At 43.1% G+C, this 21411-nt stretch overlaps 1 protein-coding gene across 4 annotated transcripts in view; it reads left to right on the top strand.

The window, feature by feature from the left end:
• The window catches only part of LOC119728197 (autism susceptibility gene 2 protein-like), a 69458-nt gene that overhangs the window by 23696 nt on the left and 24351 nt on the right, over positions 1–21411 (top strand). For all 4 annotated transcript variants that reach the window (XM_038200353.1, XM_038200328.1, XM_038200345.1 and 1 more), the window contains exons 3-5: positions 15378–15762; positions 18139–18575; positions 21081–21289. In XM_038200353.1, the coding sequence (XP_038056281.1) occupies positions 18338–18575; positions 21081–21289 (447 nt within the window). In that variant the 5' untranslated portion in view covers positions 15378–15762; positions 18139–18337. The remainder of the gene's footprint in view (positions 1–15377; positions 15763–18138; positions 18576–21080; positions 21290–21411) is intronic.

Here is a 21411-nt window from a genome sequence, read left to right as displayed (position 1 = left end):
TCCCCACCTCTTGTGGTTATGGTTAAGTACCCCGTTAACGGTAAGCCTTTAGACATAATTGGGGGAGACCACTGGGAGCTAGACATTCAAACGCATTGCCGAAGATGCCTGAGCCTCACGCGAAGACGCTATGGCTTCGTTCACATTCAGGGTAAAATTAGTCACGTGCCCTTCGCGCTGTACACACACAAACCTGGGTGTGCACACGTGCGTCCCGTCCACTGGGCAATCGAAAGTGGTCAAAAAGCGACGTTCACACACAGAGCGCATGTTTTACTGAAAGGATTCCAGTATGTTAACATTCAGGTGTGGAATGTCTGGAGAGGTGTGGATCTGCAAGGTCAGTTTGCCAACTGTGAACCACATGTACCACCACATGCAGGGAATCCTTGAGAAGACTCGCCAGGGAACAAGTTACAGAAACCAACTGATGACTCACAAAGAAAAGTAACATTTGCTTTGTCGGGCGGATCAACTGTCATAATAGTTCAAGGATCTTGTGAGGAAACAGAGGCATACTCTTTAAGCTCTGAGTCGTGATGCAGAAACTGAGCAGGGCGGCATGGCGAGCACATTTCATGATTGCGACTGCCAAAGGTGCAACATCTCTGAGGGCGCTCGTTAGAGACGCTTCGTTAACATTCCTGTCTTTGTATGGCACTGACAGAGATTCGATTCGATTAGACTGTGGTACTTGTTTTTACTTGTTTTGTTTTTTTCACGATTTGGACAGCGTTGAAGTCGAGTCTGTCACAAGGATATTCACAAGTCTGGTCACTTGAAAGAAGGGATGCAGAATAACGAGACCCTTGTCGCAATTTCAATGGCTGATGACTTGACTTGGAACTGGATGTTTAATGATTGATTTGTGATGGGCATGACTATGGCAGTGGTTCTGGAATGAATGAGATTGTGAGTGTCTCCGCAAGGTGGCACAACTTATAGTAGGACATGAAATCTTCCCACCTCCCAATGGACTTTGCTGCTGGCAATTCACAGACCTACAAATTCTTTTCGGTTCGGTTGTTACTGGGGGAAGAATTTCCAATCAAAGAATGTCTGCCACGCTAATGTGCACCGAGGTAATCATTAAACAATTTGATCAAGTTTGTATCACTCACAAATGGAAGGCACATTGAAGTGGCAGCGCAGAAGTACGAGTGCGCGCGACAACATGTCTGGAGTCAATCAGGCCGAACCTCAATTATACTCTGTAAGTTCTCAGGGGGGAGGGGGCGGGGGGGGGGGGGGGGGGGAGGGGGGGGGGAAGCGTCGATGACAGTTCACTAATTGTTGTAAGTTTTAACTCAGAGAAACTTCTGTCAAGACATGGAAAGTGTAAAGCTTGAAGTTCAGCAGTGGTGTAGGGGCTGCTGTTAGTAATTGGTCGTCAGTATACGTGTAGTTGGTTGCAGTGGATAATTGTGTGCATCTGCTTGTAAGCTGGGAGAAGGGCCTTCCACACTGTCCGGAATCTTCATGTTGGCCCCAGTCCAACACGGAGACTTCGGGAACCTGTTTCACACTAGCAAAAATCCAACATGACTTCTACATGGGTCCATTGCTCTACACGGGTAAAATCCAAACAATCTACTGGTACAACTTGACCCATGTACAGTAGTGGTGTATACAGGTCATTCCGTAAATTTTGGGGTCCAATTCTTTTCCTGTCGCTGTTACATCTGATGTAAGATATTGTAAATTCACAGGACACAGTCTTGAATGCCTTCTACACATTTCTCCAAGAGTGATTACGTCACTGCCAAAGTATATGAAAAATAAAATTATTTGATGTTAATTTTAATAATACCTGCATGGCAAATTACACAGGTCAGGGGTAACAGGGACACAAAACAATGTCACACTTTTGGACTCCAAATTTATGGAATGACCCATATGTGAACGGTTTGCCTTGACTGCCCCTGTTACATGATAAATGGTTCTGCCTACTTTGGACCCCTGTTGAGCTCAACATGGGTAGGGAAGACAATAGTGTGAAAAGGCCCAGAGAGAGTTTATATGTAAGAGGAACTGCAGAGAGCAGGATTTTTTTTTATTTAGAAAAACAAAACAAGGCCAGCTGACAAGTTGGACCCATTGATTTGATTGATTCAGAATGGATACTCAATGAAAATCCTTTTATGCATCTTGTGGACACAGTGGTGTTTGGAAGTATAGCCCCAACTCCGATACAATTAGCACTGCTTGGCTCAGTCCACCAACCAACAACCAGTCCAAGTCAAAAGTGCCAGTTGGTCAGTCAGTCAGTCAGTTAGTCAGTCATAAGAGGACACTTGGCTGGCCCTCCGTGACCAGCAGATGTGATTCTGAGATAACATAAATTTGATTTTTTTTTTCTCATCATATTACCATGGTTTCTGGTGTCGCAAAAATAAAGTTTAATACAATTGTTCAGCAAATCAGAAAGGTAGTCATCCTGGAAACCAAATATTGTTGATTTCCTTTTCCCTGGCCAGTTTCGGGCAACAGGGGGCGCTCTTCAATAATTGCAGGATGAGTTTTTACAGCTTGTTGTACAACACATTGTACAAATGTACTGTATCTGTATCTGTATCATATAGTCTGCAAAGCATCCCGGGGGAAACATCACACCAACTTGATGTACATACACATCCTTCCTGCCAGAAACACCGGGGCGAACCCCTTCTCTTAGGGATAAGCGTTGCTGGGTTCTTTTACGTGTGTTAGGCCTTATACAATACACGGGACCTACGGCTTTGCGTCCCATCCGAAGGACGAAGCAATAATGGTTAAGTGCCTTGCTTAGGGGCACAAGTGTCCGCGCCCGGGCTCGAACCCACGTCACTGTTGCCTCTGAAGCACCAGAACATGAGTCCGGTGCTCTTAACCGCTAGGCCATGACACTCCACTGTACATGTGACTATTATTTGTTGGAACTGATAACATATTGGAAACAAGTTTTATTTCCCTAAAGTGTGAAGTTGTTACAAAGTTTTAATGGTCAAGCCATTAGTTTTAATGGGTCAAATAGGTCTGAGAAACTGCCCTCAGGAGGTACCAGTGTGGGCAGAGTGGAGCTTTCCCTCTGGAGAAGTGACCAACATTACAGCATGATTACAGTAAGTAGGTTAAGTGTTGGAGAAATGCTCCACTGCAACTTTCCTGAAAAAACAGAACTACACAGAAACTTTAATGTATTCCCACTGAGGAATAGGCCCTTTCTGTATTTGTAGAAATGTCAATAGTTGGATGAAACCATTCCGACCAGATGTTACACGAAGGACTACCGGTGGGAAATTCGCTGGAAATCATCTAACCTAATTACTTTTCCCTTGTTCCTGAGCCGCACTCCCATGAGAGGAAGTTTTACTTGTCCTACAGACCCTCAGCCAATTGCACTAAAATGTCCACCCATGAAAGATGAACCGTCACATTAACGGATAATTGGATAGAAACCGGTACGAGGAATTAGCGCAGAAGCCACGGTCGCCCCGCGGGATCAGGAATCCATTAACACCGCAGATGAATGAATTATAGATATCGTAATATTTGCCTTGAGGCACCACATAGTCGCAGTCATGAGCCCGTAACATCCATCGTGGAGTCTTAAAGATGTCCACTCCCCCCCTTGCGTAAGGCCCTTTTGAGATGGTTACATGTACCATGGAGATGCATGTACATCTCAATTCCTGATGTGTTGAATTGTGCCCTGCCCCCATTGTGCCGATTGTTTACAGTGTTGTACGTAATCAACACCCCACATTAACGATTATTGTCTGATATGTCTGGAATGTTTTAATTAGGACTGCACTTATGTTACAAATTTTTTTTATCAAGAGCCGACCTCCATGAGGAAGAAAATAGATAGGGTTACTTTGAAATAGACGTAGATTACATTGTGTTAATTCACCAAAGAATCAACGAGACCATAGAGTGCGAGCACTTTCGGGTGCTGCACTGACTGAAGGCTTAATTGCAATCATGCTATTCCAAAGGTCTGTCTAATGTTGCTAAGGTAGCATCGTGAATGTGGGCGTGATCCCTGGCTACATGGCATATACTGTACAGGGTGAGTAAAAAAAAAAAAAAAGGAACCCAAATGTCAGGACCATTGTTTTAGTGAAGTTTTGCATGTAGGACTTTAAGAATCTAGGATATGAAAGCGCAATTCATAAGCTTTCTTTTAGTACAAGAATCATTCAAATCACTCATGTACTTTTCACGTTACGGAGTTTTAAACACAACCGCCGTTTTAAGGTTCTGTCCACGGATCACAAAAAAAGTTCAGTGTTCTTTCAGCAAAACGAAAACAAATAAGGATGTGTGTGAATTGTTTTCGTTTTGCTGAAAGAACACACACCTCAGTTGGAACGGTGCTAGAACAAAGGCTGCAGGTTCAGACCCCGCTCCAGTCAATTTCTTTGTTCAACTTTTAAAAATTATTTGAAATGTAGATATCTGAAGTATATTTCCGATCCACTTTTGCATGTCAACGCCTCAGTTTAGCCCTTTAATCTTCCTCCCCCCCCTCCCCCCTCCAGTGTTGTAGCACTTTTCTGTAGCTGTATTCTCAAGGCACCCACTAATAGAAGGCGGAAATAATTACAGGACTGGCGGTGGCTAGACAAATGGGACCCCTGGTGCGGCCGGGGAGTAGTTCTTGGTCACGGTCCCCTGGCCGTTGGAAAAATTATCTGCTAAATTGTTTCCAGGTGCGATAATACTTGGTAGGATGGCAGTGGACAGAGATTAATTTTTGATCAGGTTGGTGTTTTGGGTTTTTTTTTTTTTTTTTTTGTGATCAACGCTGTTTGTTGCTGCCATATGGCAACTTTTTTTAGGGTTTAAGATCTTGGAAATAAGACCCCACAAGGATTTTCCACATGTTTGTGCAAGTTCAGGATTGAAAGCTGAAAAGTATTGGGCACATGGAGAGGCCACAAGTTAAAAACATTAGGAGCTTCAATATCCCTGTTGTGATGGAGCCATAGAGGTTCAGCGGATTTCATCTTTACATGTAAAGGGAATGTACAACATTTGCTTTTGCTGCAATTTTTAGAAATAAATGGATTTGGAGGATTAGTATGTTATAGCAAATATTGTTAAACTGACTTGTTTCACGTTTTGGGCTTGTTTATGCTGGAAAAAGAAAACAAGAAAACCAATCATTTTCTTGTAGTCTGGTTCCCCGACCCCACTTAAGATGAAACGGAGAAACGTAAAGACTTTGGGGAATTGTAAGATCAAAGAATCACTCTAGCAGGTTTGTACCCCTTCACAGGTGTGTAATCTATTGCAAAGAAAATGCAGAATAACTAAATATCAAAAAATAGGAGCAGTTTTTGAAAAAAGTCAGTTTTTTCCAACGCTGGTCGGCCAACCAGCTTTGGAAAAATACAGTTTTTCTTGAAAATGTCAGCACACCAGGAGCCACGATTTTACAGGATGCTTTAGACTGTCAATCCCTAGCAATCCAGTAAGGTATTTCGTGATAATTTGATCATTTCGTTTTTTGATGTTTGCAAATGTTGTATCTTCCCTTTAATGTCAGCACTCAGCACATGTCTGTGGCTGAGACGGATACAAGAGACGTCATGTCACTCAGTTGATGGATAACCTCAACCCATCCCCCCCCCCCACGTGCTTCAACATATGAGAAACATCAAATTTTTATTCCGAGTTTTGGCAAAATTGCAGTTCTCTGACATTTCAGACAGCCCAGCTGCCATCTTGACCCGGCCACCGTGGCATATTTTTTTCTGACAGCAACAGCAGGGTCTCCCGATGCTCAGTGCTGGTAATAAAAATGGTCTCACCTGCCTAATAATATTGTGACATGCGGGCTTCCATTACCAACGACCATCCTGAGACTGCATATATCCCAGACAGGCCAAACCCCTCCAGGGTCTGAAATGGATTCCAATTAGTGCACGGAGCAAGCCTCGTAAGCCCTGGGGCAGCCAGCGTGATCAGACTTTGAAAAAACTTTATGACGTGGATCATATGCCAACATTCTTTTCGTTACTTCCATTGAAAACATGCAGATTTATTGGTTACAGTTCATGACTTTGCGTTCAAGGCCCTCAGTCTGCGCTGAATTATGGCACAGTAACTCAAGCCACAGGGAAACAAGATTGTCCAGTCCAAAATTGACCCTAGAATACTTGCGGCCTATTGCGATTTTACAGTTCACATTGGCATGATGGTCATAAATGATTCTACCAAATAGTGAACCTAACCCTACCGGGTACATGTATGTTTTGATAATGCATACAATGTGTGTGCACTACAATAGTTATTGGTCACATTCACAGTGCCAACATGTATGCATACTATGTCACTTGACAAAATAGTGAAGACATTTGCGCCACATTATTCTATTGGTACGAGGTCATATACTGTGGAAGTACATGTACATGTACCGTATGGTGATAGCTTTTTCTGTGTGAATTCACCATGAGATTGCAATGACTATGACATTGCATTTCAACACCACAGGGTAAAGGCCAAACGAGAAACGTAAACTCCATAAACATGCATGATCAACATCTGTTACTAATTTTTGGCAAAAAAAAATTCATGTAACATTGTATTCTATATGGAAATATTGGCTAGCTCAGATTTGCCTCTGCAGGGTGGATAAAAAAAAACGAAACCGAGATATTATTGCTAATTGGAACAGAAGTAGGGCACATGTGAATCAAAGGGAGATATCCTCTGATAGGGTTGAATCTCCTCTTTAAAATGACACCCTGGTCATGTCATTACATTCACAGTTGACTGAGCAGTGACTTATTTTGTGAAAGGGTCTATTTAGAGAATTGCGCCACTTTTCATGGTGAAATCTCTTCTTTTTTTTCCCCACCTGCCTTGATTGGCAACCATAGCCTTTCACTCTGTGACAAATGACACCACAATTGAAAAGTGGGGCAATTCTCTAAATAGACCCTTTCATAAAACTGGTCACTGCTCAGTCAACCGTGAATGTAAGGACATGATCAGGGTGTCATTTTAAAGAGGAGATTCAACCCTAATGTTCAGAGGATATCTCCCTTTGATTCACATGTGCCTTACTTCTGTTCCAATTAGAAATAACATCTCAGTTTCATATTTTTTTTTATCCACCCTGTATAGTGAGATCAAAAGTATAACATTACCATAACAAATTAACATCTGTTGAGTAAAAATCATGGAATGGTATTTGAGAGGCAATAGTCTCAGTAAATTAACGTACATAAAAGTATAAAAGTACAGTAAAGGTAGAGTATATCATTTGCAATTATCAAAAAAGTAACTGATGAAATTATTGTTGAAAAACACACTTGGTTTAAAGACATTACAGGACTCTAAACTCCCTGTGAAATTATTCTTTCTGATATGCTGTCATTTTGAAGAAAACAATAAAAGAAGGTCATTTCCAAAGATGCGTCTAAAGACACATTTTTGGAAATTTCTGGTAGTGGTTCGTTTTTAATTTGGTGAAGCTGTGAATGGGTGCTCGCAAGTGTTGACAGGACGCACACGCGCGTGCGGTTACTATTATTCGTCGGTTCGGTGCGTGACATCGCGTAGCTGCAATCGGCTGAATGAGAAGGTGTCCCGGGCGCTGATTTTGAGCGCAATTCAAAACATGACTTTGGCCCGAGTCGTCGACCCGCGGTCTGTTGACTGCTTATACCGTGATTGCTTCGGCAAACACTATAAGGCTTTCTGTCGATTGAACGGAAAATTGAGATCCTAGAATATTGTTCTCTCGGAATATATACAGCATTCACTGAACTAAAACTTCATCAGGTTTAGTTGTTAAACACCCTTCCCAAGATTTTGAGCACTGTTGTTGCTGCAAACGGAAAAAAAATTGCACACATGACAAATGATACTCTACCTGTAAGAGGGGGAAAAGAACAGGAAACCTCCTCTTCATGCTCCACTTTTGTGGTAGAATCAGTAAACCTGCTTCTTTTTTGTCAAATAGTTTTAAAATTGATGATACACACAATGCATTGTGCAGCTGTCCCCACTCTGACAATTGTGCCAAACACTTAACACAAAATTTACGATACCTTAACTCTGTTTGGACAACAGGAGCTAATCAGACTCAGGAATAATCTCAGCGCATCATGCATTTACTCATCCACTTTGTTGGTCAGCTGTTAATAGCCAGGACGTCAGTCCTAAGCCACCTAAATCCCCGCCAATTATATGAGTAATCAAATAGTTATTAAGGGACCTAAGACACTGATCACCGAACAACTGCCGGGGAAATATAAAATCATAGAGGCTACGCTAATTCCGGAGATGCATTTGGCGAATTACGAATCACGGATGACTGAATTGGTGCCAAGCCTTGGAAGGAGGAAATTCGCCATGGAAAGAGGCCATTTAATGTGAAGCAACATTGTCGGCACGTCAGCTTCAATCAAGTGTCTTGCTAATAACGACTTGGTCGCTGTAATTGTCTCGTTCCGGTGTTGATGGGTATGTCCCAAATCGTTCCTTACATTGGACTTGACGTGTTCTTGTCAGCTGAGAATTTTTAATTTCAAGCTGCTGGGATATATTTTAGATTTTTGAATTTATTCAAATTTTCCCATTTGTTTTTATTTCTGAAGAGAAAAATCAAATTAGACAGGAAAAAAATCGTTTGTAATTACTTTGTAGTATATGAATGTAAATAAGTGATTGGTGGATTGTTGATGGAACGGGAAAGAATTAAAGATTCAATTTTGTAGCAGAAGTCTTTTTTTTCTCTTTTTTCTTTTTTAACAATCCCTACATAAATTTAGCGGGGGGGGGGGGGGGGGGTAGTCTATGTAATAGACCACGGTGAATGCCATGGTCTATTTTGCGTGAACAGATTTGCTGATTAATTAGGCAAGACCCCACCTCTTGACCTCTTAGATTTTGACCAATCAGCGGGCGCTTTCTATATCGAGTCTTTGGTCATTCACCCATTGCGTCACATAGACAATGGATTAAAAATAAAATGTGTCACGCGCTCTGTATCATGTTATGCGATATGGGGCCAGTTGTTGTATTACAAAGCACTGCATTGGAATTGACCAATCAAACCATTTTGTCCTGATTTGGGAATGAAATGACGTCACGATTGAGTAAAGTCGACTCTGATTGGCTGGCGCACGGCTTGCATAAATTTGCATGTCAGGAGATGTCAGACGTTATACAGGATTTGGCTCTGTGGATAATGGGTGATACTCAGACTAGGGGGGGGGGTTGAAACGTGAAAATTAATGACAAAAAAAGATTATGTACAAATGTACATAATAGCCAGGTGTAACGGTCACAAAACTAACTGGTAGTATTTTTTTGTCACCTGCAATCATTCCGCTAATAGTTCGGGTCATAGTTTGGGTGGTAGCATCCTACCATTTGTCATGTTGGATCATGAGCAATGTTTGTGTATGAACCTCAGACAGCCCACAACCTGTGACCAACCCTCAGCTTATCAGACTGGCCGAGGTGTGGACTGACGGATCTGCCAACTGACTGATCCCTCCGGTGACACGGGCCATAGAGAAATATTCTGGAGTTCTTGAATGCGATACTCCCTTAAATTTTTTCGGTGATACTTTTTTGGTGTCTTGGAGTTGGACGCCTTATAGCTTTGGAGCTACAATGTACAGCTACGGCCTTTGTCAGTGTTGCCCCCACACTTGCAATGGTCTACGAACTAGACATGAGCTCTTGATGCGTTTGTTGGTGTCTTGGAGTTGGACGCCTTATAGCTTTGGAGCTACAATGTACGGCTACGGCCTTTGTCAACATTTCCCATGCACTTGCAGTGGTCTACGAACTAGACATGAGCTCTCGATACTTTTTTGGGTGTCTTGGAGTTGGACACCTTATAGCTTTGGAGCTACAGTGTACAGCTACAGCCTTTGTCAGCATTGCCCCCACACTTGCAATGGTCTACGAACTAGACATGAGCTCTTGATGCGTTTGTTGGTGTCTTGGAGTTGGACGCCTTATAGCTTTGGAGCTACAATGTACGGCTACGGCCTTTGTCAACATTTCCCATGCACTTGCAGTGGTCTACGAACTAGACATGAGCTCTTGATACTTTTTTGGGTGTCTTGGAGTTGGACGCCTTATAGCTTTGGAGCTACAGCGTACACCTGCTCTTGATACATGTAAGAGATTGGGGCACAGCCTGATGTTGGTTTGTTTTACCTTTTGGGAGTGGGGAGGGTGTAACATTTCTGCAAGTCGGGGCACAATACATTGTACGGTACATACGATTCTGCAGCAGGAGAGGCAAAAGTTCAGGGGAGGGGACAGCATTTTCAAAAAGTGGGTGGGGTGACAAACGCCCCTTCTTACCCCTGCCTCCTCCCCCTATCCAGGTGTAACCACCAAAAAGATGTAGTGACCACACTTGTTAAAATTGTAAACGATAACATGCACTCTGCCTCCCTATACCATCAGTTAAGACCCCATCAGAACTTTCGATTTTAATTCAATAGGAAAATAATTTGTCTGTCAGTTGTTTTTCTTGCCAGTGACATGTCAGTGGAATGATGTGAACACAAAAATTGTGGCACAGATTTATGTATACCATGGTAATTCATTTGTACAAGTCAGAAAATGCATTGAACTATTTGTGTTGATATCTTAAAATCTGTCATTGCATGTGTGTATTGGTGAGAATCCTTTCAACAAATTAAAAAGAAGGAAACATATATGGCATTTCTGCAACTGCAGAAAAGCCAAAACAAGGTCAGAGGTTTATAACGTATGAGCAGCTCTAAGAGTAACTAAACAAAAAATTGACGTGGCCTGCTGTGTGGAGCCAACCCGTTCACATACTCCTTCTCCCTCACAACTCGTTAGTCACTCGCCCTGGGCGATATGACACTCATCTATTAAACCCGGGAGGTTACTGATCCCCGGGATTAGGCCTGGGTATTAAGTGGGGATTAGCGCCAGCCTTCCTCATGTCACCTCCGCTAATCTCCGGGATAAGCCGGGGGGCTCGGAATCACCTGTCCGGCAGCTCGTAGCCGTCTTAATGCATGCGGTAAGAGGCAAGTCACCGTGGATTCATCCTAGTGGGACTGGTGTTCTAAACACGGCGAGGGTCTTGTTTTCCTTCTTGTTTGTACCCTTTGCCGGATGGGATCTGGGCGAGGTTTGGTTTCTGGACGTCAAAGAGGGTCATCTGGGTTCGGGGTTTTATCCAAGAGGACAGCAGAGGCTCTAATGTGGAAACCAGCTCGCTGGGCCACGGCGGTGTTAGTCAAGTGACTCATTGGACTCTCCGAGAGGGGAAGGCACTTTTGTATGTTTTCATTTTTCTCCTTTGGAGAGCACGGAGCCGACGGAATATAACAGCGAGCTTGCCGGCCTGTGCCTGATTGTTTGTACATTATGCCGGAGTCCCATGTGTACTTTTCCTTTTTGGTTGTTGTTGTTGGGATGATTTCACATTGGTGCCGCAGACCCGACGCGATGGTTGCACGCTATATTCTGATGAGAGTATCAGATTGTCAATGAGCGGTCTCTGGATGTTTACATGCGGGATTGAATACGGAGTCAATGTTAGGTTCCTCTGAATGTTCCAGGGGCATTTACGGTAAGTTCTACGCAGGGCAAGTCTGAGTTAGTGTTGGACAGTTCTTCACAGAAATCATGGATTCGGACACCCATGCATTGTTATGCTCTTTCAAACATTCATGCTGGTAATGCATCAGTCTGTGGCGCTGGTAATCAAATTGTAACGGTAGTTTTTTTCTGTCATAAGTATGGATTCCTCTGTGCTTCTTTTATTGTTGATTGCTTTGGGATGGTTTGCTAACATGTACCTGTTTTTCTCTATTTTAATTTTTGAACTGTGGAGAGTAGGGTATATTTAAAGGTCACTTTTGTATGTACATTATAGTGGTGTTCCCTAACGTGGCGCACTTTGACGTTTAGCCCAACTTTCCTCATGCAGTGTTGCCAAACTTCTTTGTTGATACACTTCAAATTCATTCAGTAAAATACTGGTACTTTTACCTTATTAATGCTTGCTATTTAACCTCTGTGAACAATTTCGGTGTCATGAAATTTAATCCGGAATTCAAAACCCGTTGCATCCGGAAATTGGGCACAAAATCGGTTGAGTGTTCCCTAACGTGGCACTTGAATAAATCTTGGAAAATCCCAAGTTAACATTTAATAATTTCTGTAAAGTTAATAAATTCTGATGAACCATTATTATCTCTACTTACATACCCAACTAGAAGTTTGTCAGAAAATTGTCCCTTTTTTTGGGGGGGGGGGACATTTTCAAAGGGTTCACTGCGCACTTTGAAATAAATCGGAAAATCACACCGAAATAAATTTTTCTTTTAACTTTGTAATGGGAAGATAAACTCGTGATTTATGAACGGGAGTGTTTATAACTTGATGAAATTTCACTTTCTGTGAAATTTCAGTTAAAACTGTTGCTCTTGCTAGACGCTACAGGCAAACAATCAAAGTGTGCCGTGTTTAATAGGGGCTGTGCCACGTTAGGGTACATCAACAATATTCCTGTAAATTTAACCTTAAGAAGACATTTTTTCGTCATTAGTCATACCTTAGGGAGACAAGGAAGATTAAGGAGACATTTCAATGTCTTCTTAATGTCACAACGCCAGAGGCAACATGTTAATAACGAAAATAGGCTTGATTTATTATTCGTGGTCCAAATCATCAATGTACCAAAATTTGTTGGGGTAGGATAAGGTCAAATGGGGAGACAAGGACGATTAAGGAGACATTTCAATGTCTCCCTCATGTCACAACTCCTCTTTATTGGCAACATTTTAATAACGACAATTGGCTTGATTTATTGTTCGTGGTCCAAAGCATCAATGTACCAAAGGTAAAATGGGAGTTGGGGTCATAAAAGTTTGAATTTTTTGTGCACAACCCTATGGGATTGTCTCCCTAATTACGATTCTCAGTAATCATTATTTTGGTTATTATCTGAAGCAGTTTTGACTCGTTCTTTCTGGATAAAGAGAATGCGACTATAAAGTTGAAGGGTATAGACGAGGCAGGCATTGAAATCAAACCTCGACACCCCAGCTCCATCAATATTGTCACAGACCCCTCGGTTCTCCGAGTATTGGGGTCATGGTATTTATTGAGGTCTGGTCCCTTTAGCTGTGATCGAATGCGACATGTCATCACTTTAATATCGCTTTCCATCATCTCAAACCATGCTTGCAATACGCTCAGACTGCCGGCCTTCGTGCTCATGTACCTCTCTGGTTTCAGATGCATAATGTGACATTCTCGAAGCGTCATAATAATTCAAACACATGGCTCGCAGAATGGCATCTCAACCCCCCCCCCCCCCCTTTCCCTCTTTCCTTAACTCAATTTACGGCGGGTCTCTGTTTCCGTCACTCTTTCCGCTCAACTGTCTTTTTTTCCTTTCTTATTTTGTCTGCCCCCAAGTATTGATTTGCTCCCCAAAGCACGTGGGGGAATTGTTTTAGCAGTTGTGCCAATTACCGCGGATACGCTTTGAATTAGGGTCCGGTAACAAGGCCGTAATTGGCCGCATATGTGGGGGCCTCCGTTTTTTTCTTCTTCCAATGGAAGTTCGTAGGAATGTCATCTGCCTTACTATGTACAGTCTGATCATGGTCTGATTCAACTGCGACCGCACTGGTTTCTTCGGGGTTACTTGGTAGATTTTGGACAGATGGCTGCCCCCAAATTTATCATGTCCGCCAATTATGTTCCTTAACCTTTACCAGAATGCAGGGTCGCGCTGCTTCATTTCCCCCACTAGTCGTTAATAGCAAAGGCCTGGTTTTAGGAGTTAATGAAGCACATAAAACATGCATGGCATGGCTAAAAAAAAAAAACGAACCTGACCTATTTTGAACATCCGTGCAGAATAGTTCTGTTGGCACCACATTATCAGCTGAATTGACACGCGTCTTTTTGTCATCAGAGCTGTACATATTGACTGAGGCTCAACATTCATTTTGGGAGGCTTTCATAATTCCGAAAGATAAGAAACAAAAAAATGAAATTGAAACTGATCCATGAACGTATACAGGGCAGCTTGCATGTTGACTCATTTGCGGGGGAGTGCAGATGAGTGTACTTAACAGCAGATAAACAAGAATGGGTAATAATATCGCTTTTTTTCCTTCAAAACCTGAATAAACACAGCAGGCTGGACTCAACAACCCATCCACGGGGACACTCGTACAAATTAGCTTTGACAAAAAGAAGGGGGAAAAAAACTACAAGTCTTTGCATAAAGAAAGCATGCATAATGTAATCACAATCTAATGACATGTCCCTGGCAGTGTGTCCTGGCAATGTGTTTTCTCTTCTCTCTCTCTCTCTCTCCCCCCCCCCTACCCTGAATCCCCAAAGTAATAACACTAATGACATTGTACTGTTGGTAGACCTGCTTAGTCTGGCTGATTGATGGCTTTCTCAAAGCGAAATCCAACCCAAGCATAGCCAGCTCTATTAATGCATTCGCCACACCTGTTTTCTTAAGCCCAGAGCAACTGCCCAATTACCTGTATTAAGCTGGGGCAAAGCACTTTCCTATGATGTTGTTTTCCTTTCTTCTTTACGGAGCAGCGGTGGCCAGCGAAATATCATGTTGGGTGTATATTAGTTATGATCATAAGGACACCGGGGAAAAAAATCGGGGAACCAACAGCGGACCCGGGCGAGCAATTTAATTACTCCAATCTCACCATGGTGACTGGACTGTGCAGTAATTCCACAACTGTTATGGCCCACTAACACATTTACCGGGCGGCAAATTAAGCGCTGCCTGAACGATTGGCCAGAGGGGGAGTAGCGGAGGGGGCTGGGGAGAACAGGGAACCGGCGTGACAGACGGCCTCAACCATCGCGTAATCTTTTTGCATTTTGCTAAAAGAACAGGACTTGATTGAACAGGAAGAGGTTTTAGGAGTCTTCCCCAAACAAAAAAAAAGGACCTATCCTGTAAATTAAAGGTATTTTGTACATGTCCTGTTTGGATTCAGTGTCGAATGACACTCTCTACTTTTGTTGCAATAAGTGGTTTATTTTCTGTGAGACTGTTTAGTGGCAACTGATTATTATCAAGCGTGGGCAGTAAATTTCATCTGCTTATATGGAGATACCATTACCGGAGACCAGTTTGTGCGTTATGCAGATGCAAAACAACTCTGACATCACAAAGTGTTTACACGAAATGTCCCGCAGACAAAATGTGTCCAACTTTTGCAAATTTGCAATTACAGTTACTTGAGGTAACGTGACACAAATTTGCGATTGACTTTGCACTGTGTATAAATTGTCGTCGCAGCTGGTTTGGGTATTTATTTTAACAATGTCCCATTGCTCTCTTTCTTTCGTCCATCTTTCTCTCCGTCTAGAAGAGCCCGTCCTGCCAGCCAAGGCCGCTCCCCTCACCAATGGTCTCCCCAACGACGCCCGCCGCTCGGAATCCCCTCTGCCCATCCCCGGACCTCAGCTGGGCACTTCCCCTTCCATCACCCTGCCCGTAGGCCCTGACAGAATCCCCAGCGGAGGCGACCGCGCAGTAGCCGCCGGACGAGGAAACGGACCCTTAGGAGGTGCTTCCATAGGAGCTTCCATAGGAGCTGCCATCGGAGGTCCATTGGGAAGCTCTGTCGGAGGACCCATAGGAAGTTCCCTGGGCGGGAGAGACAGTAACCGCGACATACGGAAGGAGGAATCCTGCCTGCTTCATCCCCGAGAGAAGGAGGTCAACTATCCAAGGCATACTGGCTGGTTGAGGTAAATCTGAAATGTCCAAGTTCTTTCCGAATCTGTTCAGTGTTCCCTTCAAATCTTCCATGGAGTGTTTCCAATGTGAACTTTGCTCCAATGCAAACTCCACTACAGTGAGATTCTTCATTTCTTAGTATTTTTGCAGTGAAACAATTTTTTTTTTAAATTGAATTCGACACTGGAAGAACTTACAGCGCCACTTTCCCCTTCACTCTAAGACCTTCACGATCCCTCACAACAGGGAAGAGAATTAAACAGGAATTGAAGCCAGATTACTCGCCATTATCCCCTTGGAGCGGGAAATTGCTCATAACTGAGCTCTGAATCAGCTACCGTCTGGCACACCTGTCCAATTTTTTTCTCTCGCTGAACCCTGAAACACCTCTCTCTTCCCCCCCCCCCCCCCACTCCCCCAATGGCAATCATCTTAAATTCTTCAGGGAAAGCTCGGTGCCAAGAGAATAAGACCACGCAAGCAACACCAATCTGAGAAAAGGCGAATAAAAACCAGCTTAGCCGTCCCGACAAATCTCTTTCAGAATGAGCTCGCAGCAAAACAAGGATTACGTTCATTGTACTCTCAATGTATCAATCTTCATGTATTTTTCGGTTGCATGGCATTGCTACTATTGTGGTCAGATTAAACTCATTTTGTGAAAATATTCTCACGGAATGTCATTGAGGCCTGAGGTAATTTTTTTTTTAGGGGAACATTTTAATCTGGATTATTGCGGATGAGTCTGTGGAGATTGAAATGCTTGCCAGGGGGCCAGCAATAATGGTGCCTCCGTCGGCTCTCAAGGATTTTGACTTATTTTTTAGAGATTACTTTGGGCTCTCATAGCGTTTCAATTCCTTTTGGATGCCAAAATGAACTACATGTAACTACTACACCCAGGATATTATTCTTACCACTCCCTTTTTTGGTAATAAAAAGGCCAACATTAATTAAAATGTAAATATTTCTGCCCACAAAGGTTTTGGGTGTTTTTGGCTCTTGATGCATAACATTCTATGAAGTTGAAAAGGTTCTACTATTCAGTAAGGCTACATGTACATTCACTGTTCAAATGCAAATGCGGCTTCCAAATCCGTCCCTGAGAAACCGAATTGAATCAAATTTTAGGGCTACATGTATGTGTCTTTTAAATTGAGGAGGATTGTATTGAAATGGTTGATTGGTTTCTTACAAAAGATCTATATTCCACTGCAATACGGTTTTAAATTGAACTTTACAAAATTCTTTCAATCACTACACACCCACACTTCATAACCAGCCATTTCGACTTCCCCACAGTTTAGACTCAGGGGTGGGCGTCTACACGATACTTGAGTCTGACGTTTGTTTCAACCAAAGCTTGTGTCACTTCAAAGTAATCCAATGACTACATGATTCTGGCGAACAAATGTGTCTGTATATACGAAACCGCACATGGACAAACAGTTACTGTTTTCACTAAAAAGGGCAAAAGATTTCCGTCCCAAACTCCTCCATCAAAAGATTACCGTTGTAAAACGCTCTGGACTTGGGGCAGACAAGGAAACCTGCATGTAGCCCGGGGGGCGGCCATGTTTTTAGGGGGCTTGAGCACCTGTGCTAAGGATCGCGTGGATTAGTTGGGTCACGGAGGGGGGACAAGTTCCCCCCTTTTATCGCAAAGCCCACATGTTGGCACCCCTTTCCCTCGTCATAATCTGTTGGTTTTCTTTTCTGGTTTGCAGGGAAGATGGGGGGTGGGACAAGCTCACAAGGACCGTTTTGTTATCAGAGAGGAACTGCTTAAGGTCGGCCACACTTTTTGTGTGGTCATTCGCTTAGTCGGCTCACAGCTGAAAAGCGATTTGCCAGATATTTCTAGCCCTAGGAATCATTAGAGCTTAGTTTATACAGACGCAGACATGATGGCTTATGGGATTTCATCCACAAAGGTCCCGGAAACCTGATCCCCTTTTCGACAATCTTGCGACAAATTTTGAACTCTCTCTCCAAAACGGGCTTTTTGTAATTGCTTTTTAAAGATTATATATGTTTAGACAACGAAGTTAGGTGGATAAGGATTTTAAACAGTACTGGTGTAGCACGAATTTAGGTTTTATGTAATACGGACTCATGAATAGATAATTAGGAGAGGGACCGGTCACGTGAGAGGGTTTAACCAATAAAAGGGAAAAAGAGTCCGATTTTCATACGAGTCCGATTTTCATATGACACTGGCACTGTACTAACTGGACTATCAAGCCTTATTGTAGGCAGTCTCCAAATGTGCCAATCTTATTTGTTATGGTGCATTTTTAAATGATTGATATTTGATTTGCCATAAATAAGTCATTATTTGATAAAAAAACTAAAGGGGCTAAAATGTTCTTTTTTCCCCCCGACAGCAACCCTGCTCAAACAAGAGCAAGCCCACCCTCCCGAATCCATCCCCCACCCACGGTCCCTACCAGTGTACCCCCCAAGTACCCCAACCACCCGCCCTCCCACAAGGGACACCCTCCTCCATACGCCCCCCACCACCACCACCAGCACCCCTCGAATGCCCCCGCACCCGTGGGCGGCCCTGCGCAGTCCCAGCGTACTATGTACCCAGGCCCCACGTTGCCACCACCCCCGCCACTGACGTCCAATAGCAGCGCTTTGTTGGGAGCCCCGTCGGCCATTAACAGCACACCAGGTCAATCGGGCGCACCGCCACAGCAGCCACTGCCATCGCAGCAGCAGCAACAACAGCAACAACAGCAACAACAGCAACAGCAACAGCCACAACCCTCATCAGCACACGCAAGGGGTGAGCCGGGATTCAATTATAACCCTTCAAGTGAGTACACATTATTCATAAGGTTATAGGTTCAGTATAGCACGTTTTACTGATCGGTCTAACGGGTTTTTTTTCAAGGAGGGCGGGATATCGCTCCATGTATAGCAGTCCTGTTAAATCACTACAGATAAATAAATGGGCAAACGGTGTACTTTTGTCATATTTCTATAAGCTCTTGAAGCAAAGACCTAACCCAACCCAACCCAATGCAAACCCCTCTTCGAACTAGAGATAAACTAGCATAAAAAAATCCTTCCACCTTCTAGGCGGTGTTTTTTCTCACAAAATATTCTCTCATATTTTGTAAAAAATCTGTGATGTTTTCAACGTCAATTCTTTACGTCTTCTTACTAAAGTACATGTAAACTAGCATAAAAAATCTTTCCACCTTCTAGGCCGTTTTTTTTTCACAAGACGGTCATATTTTGTGAAAATCTGTGATGTTTTCAACGTCAATTCTTACGCCTTCTAACTAAAGTACACGTAAACTAGCATAAAAAATCCTTCCACCTTCTAGGCCATTTTTTTTTCACAAGAAGGCCATATTTTGTAAAAATCTGTGATGTTTTCAACGTCAATTCTTTACGCCTTCTAGCTAAAGAACATGTGAAAACGAATACCGTTGACTATAAAAAAAAGTACTTCCCACAGGAAGGAAACGTTTCATATGATTTTCTTATAGTTTGTCTCAATTTATGTACTTCCCATTTTTTTTTTTTTGGGGGCAAGTCAAATTTCTCTCCCATCTGCAGGTTTATTGAATTGCCTGCTCCCCGACTGTTCCCACTTTTTTCCCCCTACCATATTTTTTTTATCCGGCATCCGAGTGTTTTTCTTTCCTAATTAGATCTGCTTCCCCCTGCAACGACATTCCAATTGGACGGGCTGGGGAGGAAGCCCCAATGTGTCCGCGTAATTCCTTCGTTTTGTCCAATTTTCTTCCTGATTTCCCGTTTAGCTGCGTAGCGGGCCCTCGGTGCACACTGTCCTCCATAGCAAATTCTCGTCTCTCGCTGATTCTCCTACATAGCATGGAGAATCAAATTTGATTTGTTTATCCGAATTTGGATGCATTTGGCCAAGCAGAGAAGGAAAGAGTCCTTTTGAAATATCGAATTACGGCGGTTACAAAAGGGCATCATGTTATTAAGTTCTCCGTAGATATGCAGCTTTTTTTTACTGGTCTGTTTATGTGTGCATTTTGATTGGCAATTTGCATGTTTATGTCTTTGCGGGGCCCATCATGTTTAGATAAACATTCTTTTATCTTAGCAATTATTTAGTGCCAGACTTTTATGGCACATTTTAATGCCTCTACAAGTTCATTGAAATACCCACACGGTACATGCATGTGCAGAGAGCAGGGTAGGGAGGCCTGCAGTGTTGAATAGGCAACAACTTTTTATTTATGAATTTATTCATCATTATAACTTAACGAGCCCATGTCGTTACGCTTCTCTGGTTAAAATTGCTATCAGGTCCGGCAGTGATACCCCGCTTGTAATTATTCGGATTATTGAAGCAAGTTTAGTTGTAGATACTGGTAGCTAAATGCTTAGCTCGACTAATGACCATTATGCATTCATGTGTATGCGCATCCTTGTGTGACTGCATAAGAAAGCAAGTTGTTCTCACTGCAAAATTTGTTGCATCGAAATCAAAGCATTCCGCACACAAGCACATCATAGGCGTCAAGTGTACATGTAAGTTCCTGTTAGCTCTGATTCATTTTGGTCAAGAAATAGATATTCGCTTGTCTGCAGTACTAAAGTATTAAATATGGAGGGGACAATGGTGGGATGGAACAGTTACAAACGTGTCGTTTAAAATCGGTCAGGGGCCTGGGTGCCGATAATGGCCTGAGCCGTAGACGAGGGCTAATATTATCGGCACCCAGGCCCTAACTGGATTTAAACATCACATTAATAACTGCTCCATCACACTATTATCCCCTTTCATAAATACCTTTTTGGTTAAAAACCATAAAGAGTTGAAAAGTTGACAAACTTCCAACGAATTTTGTACTACCATTTTACTCTGCGTCCGGGACTTTTCTGTGGTGTGCGCGGCGCGCGTGCAGACACCTATCCTTATATGTGATGCGATCGAGCTAACTGAGTCGTTTGTCGACCCTAGTCAATTTTCTTTTTTACAGATTTGAAAAGAGCACAATCTCAGCATTACTGCTGTGAAAACCGTATGCAGGTACCATCTTTAGTTAAAAATGTATGGAAGTCGGAACACCAAGAGATGTGATGAAGTGATGCTATTTTGGCCTGTATCTCCAAATGAAAATTCCTGACAAACGACTCATGTACCGGTAGCCTGATCGCATCACATATGGAGATCATATTTTCAGTGGCTCTCAAGGCGGTTGAGTTTGCTACGCTACTGCGCGGTGTGTTCTGCACCATGTGATGCTCGTGACCAGTCTTGAACATCGCTGACCGGCGTTTTACCCTTGTCTTACTTGTTGCTCCCTTTCGCCTCCCCAATCCCTCGCAGATCCACAGCGCGAGATCCTCCAGCAGGAGCTGAACAACCGCTTCCTGGCTTCCAATGACCAAAGGATGAGCGTAGGCCCGCCACCCTACATGCGCCAGGAGACCCACATGCACCAACACCAACACATGCATCAACATCAGCACACTCACCAGCATTCCTTTCTGCCACCCCCAGGAGGAGCTCTGGTACCCACGCCCGCGCCGCACATGGTGAGGAGACATTGCCTTTTTCTGGAAAAAGCCATAAGTCTACGTCACTCGACCTACCTGTGGAGCAATCTACTGAAATGCATATTTCCCCACCCGATCTGCCGCTAATTGAAAAGAGGAAG

The sequence above is a fragment of the Patiria miniata genome, unplaced genomic scaffold, assembly GCF_015706575.1.
Source record: "Patiria miniata isolate m_02_andy unplaced genomic scaffold, ASM1570657v1 HiC_scaffold_1, whole genome shotgun sequence".
NCBI lineage: Eukaryota > Metazoa > Echinodermata > Asteroidea > Valvatida > Asterinidae > Patiria > Patiria miniata.
The sequence above is the reverse complement of the archived record's forward strand: the minus strand, read 5'-3'. Positions and strand labels throughout refer to the sequence as shown.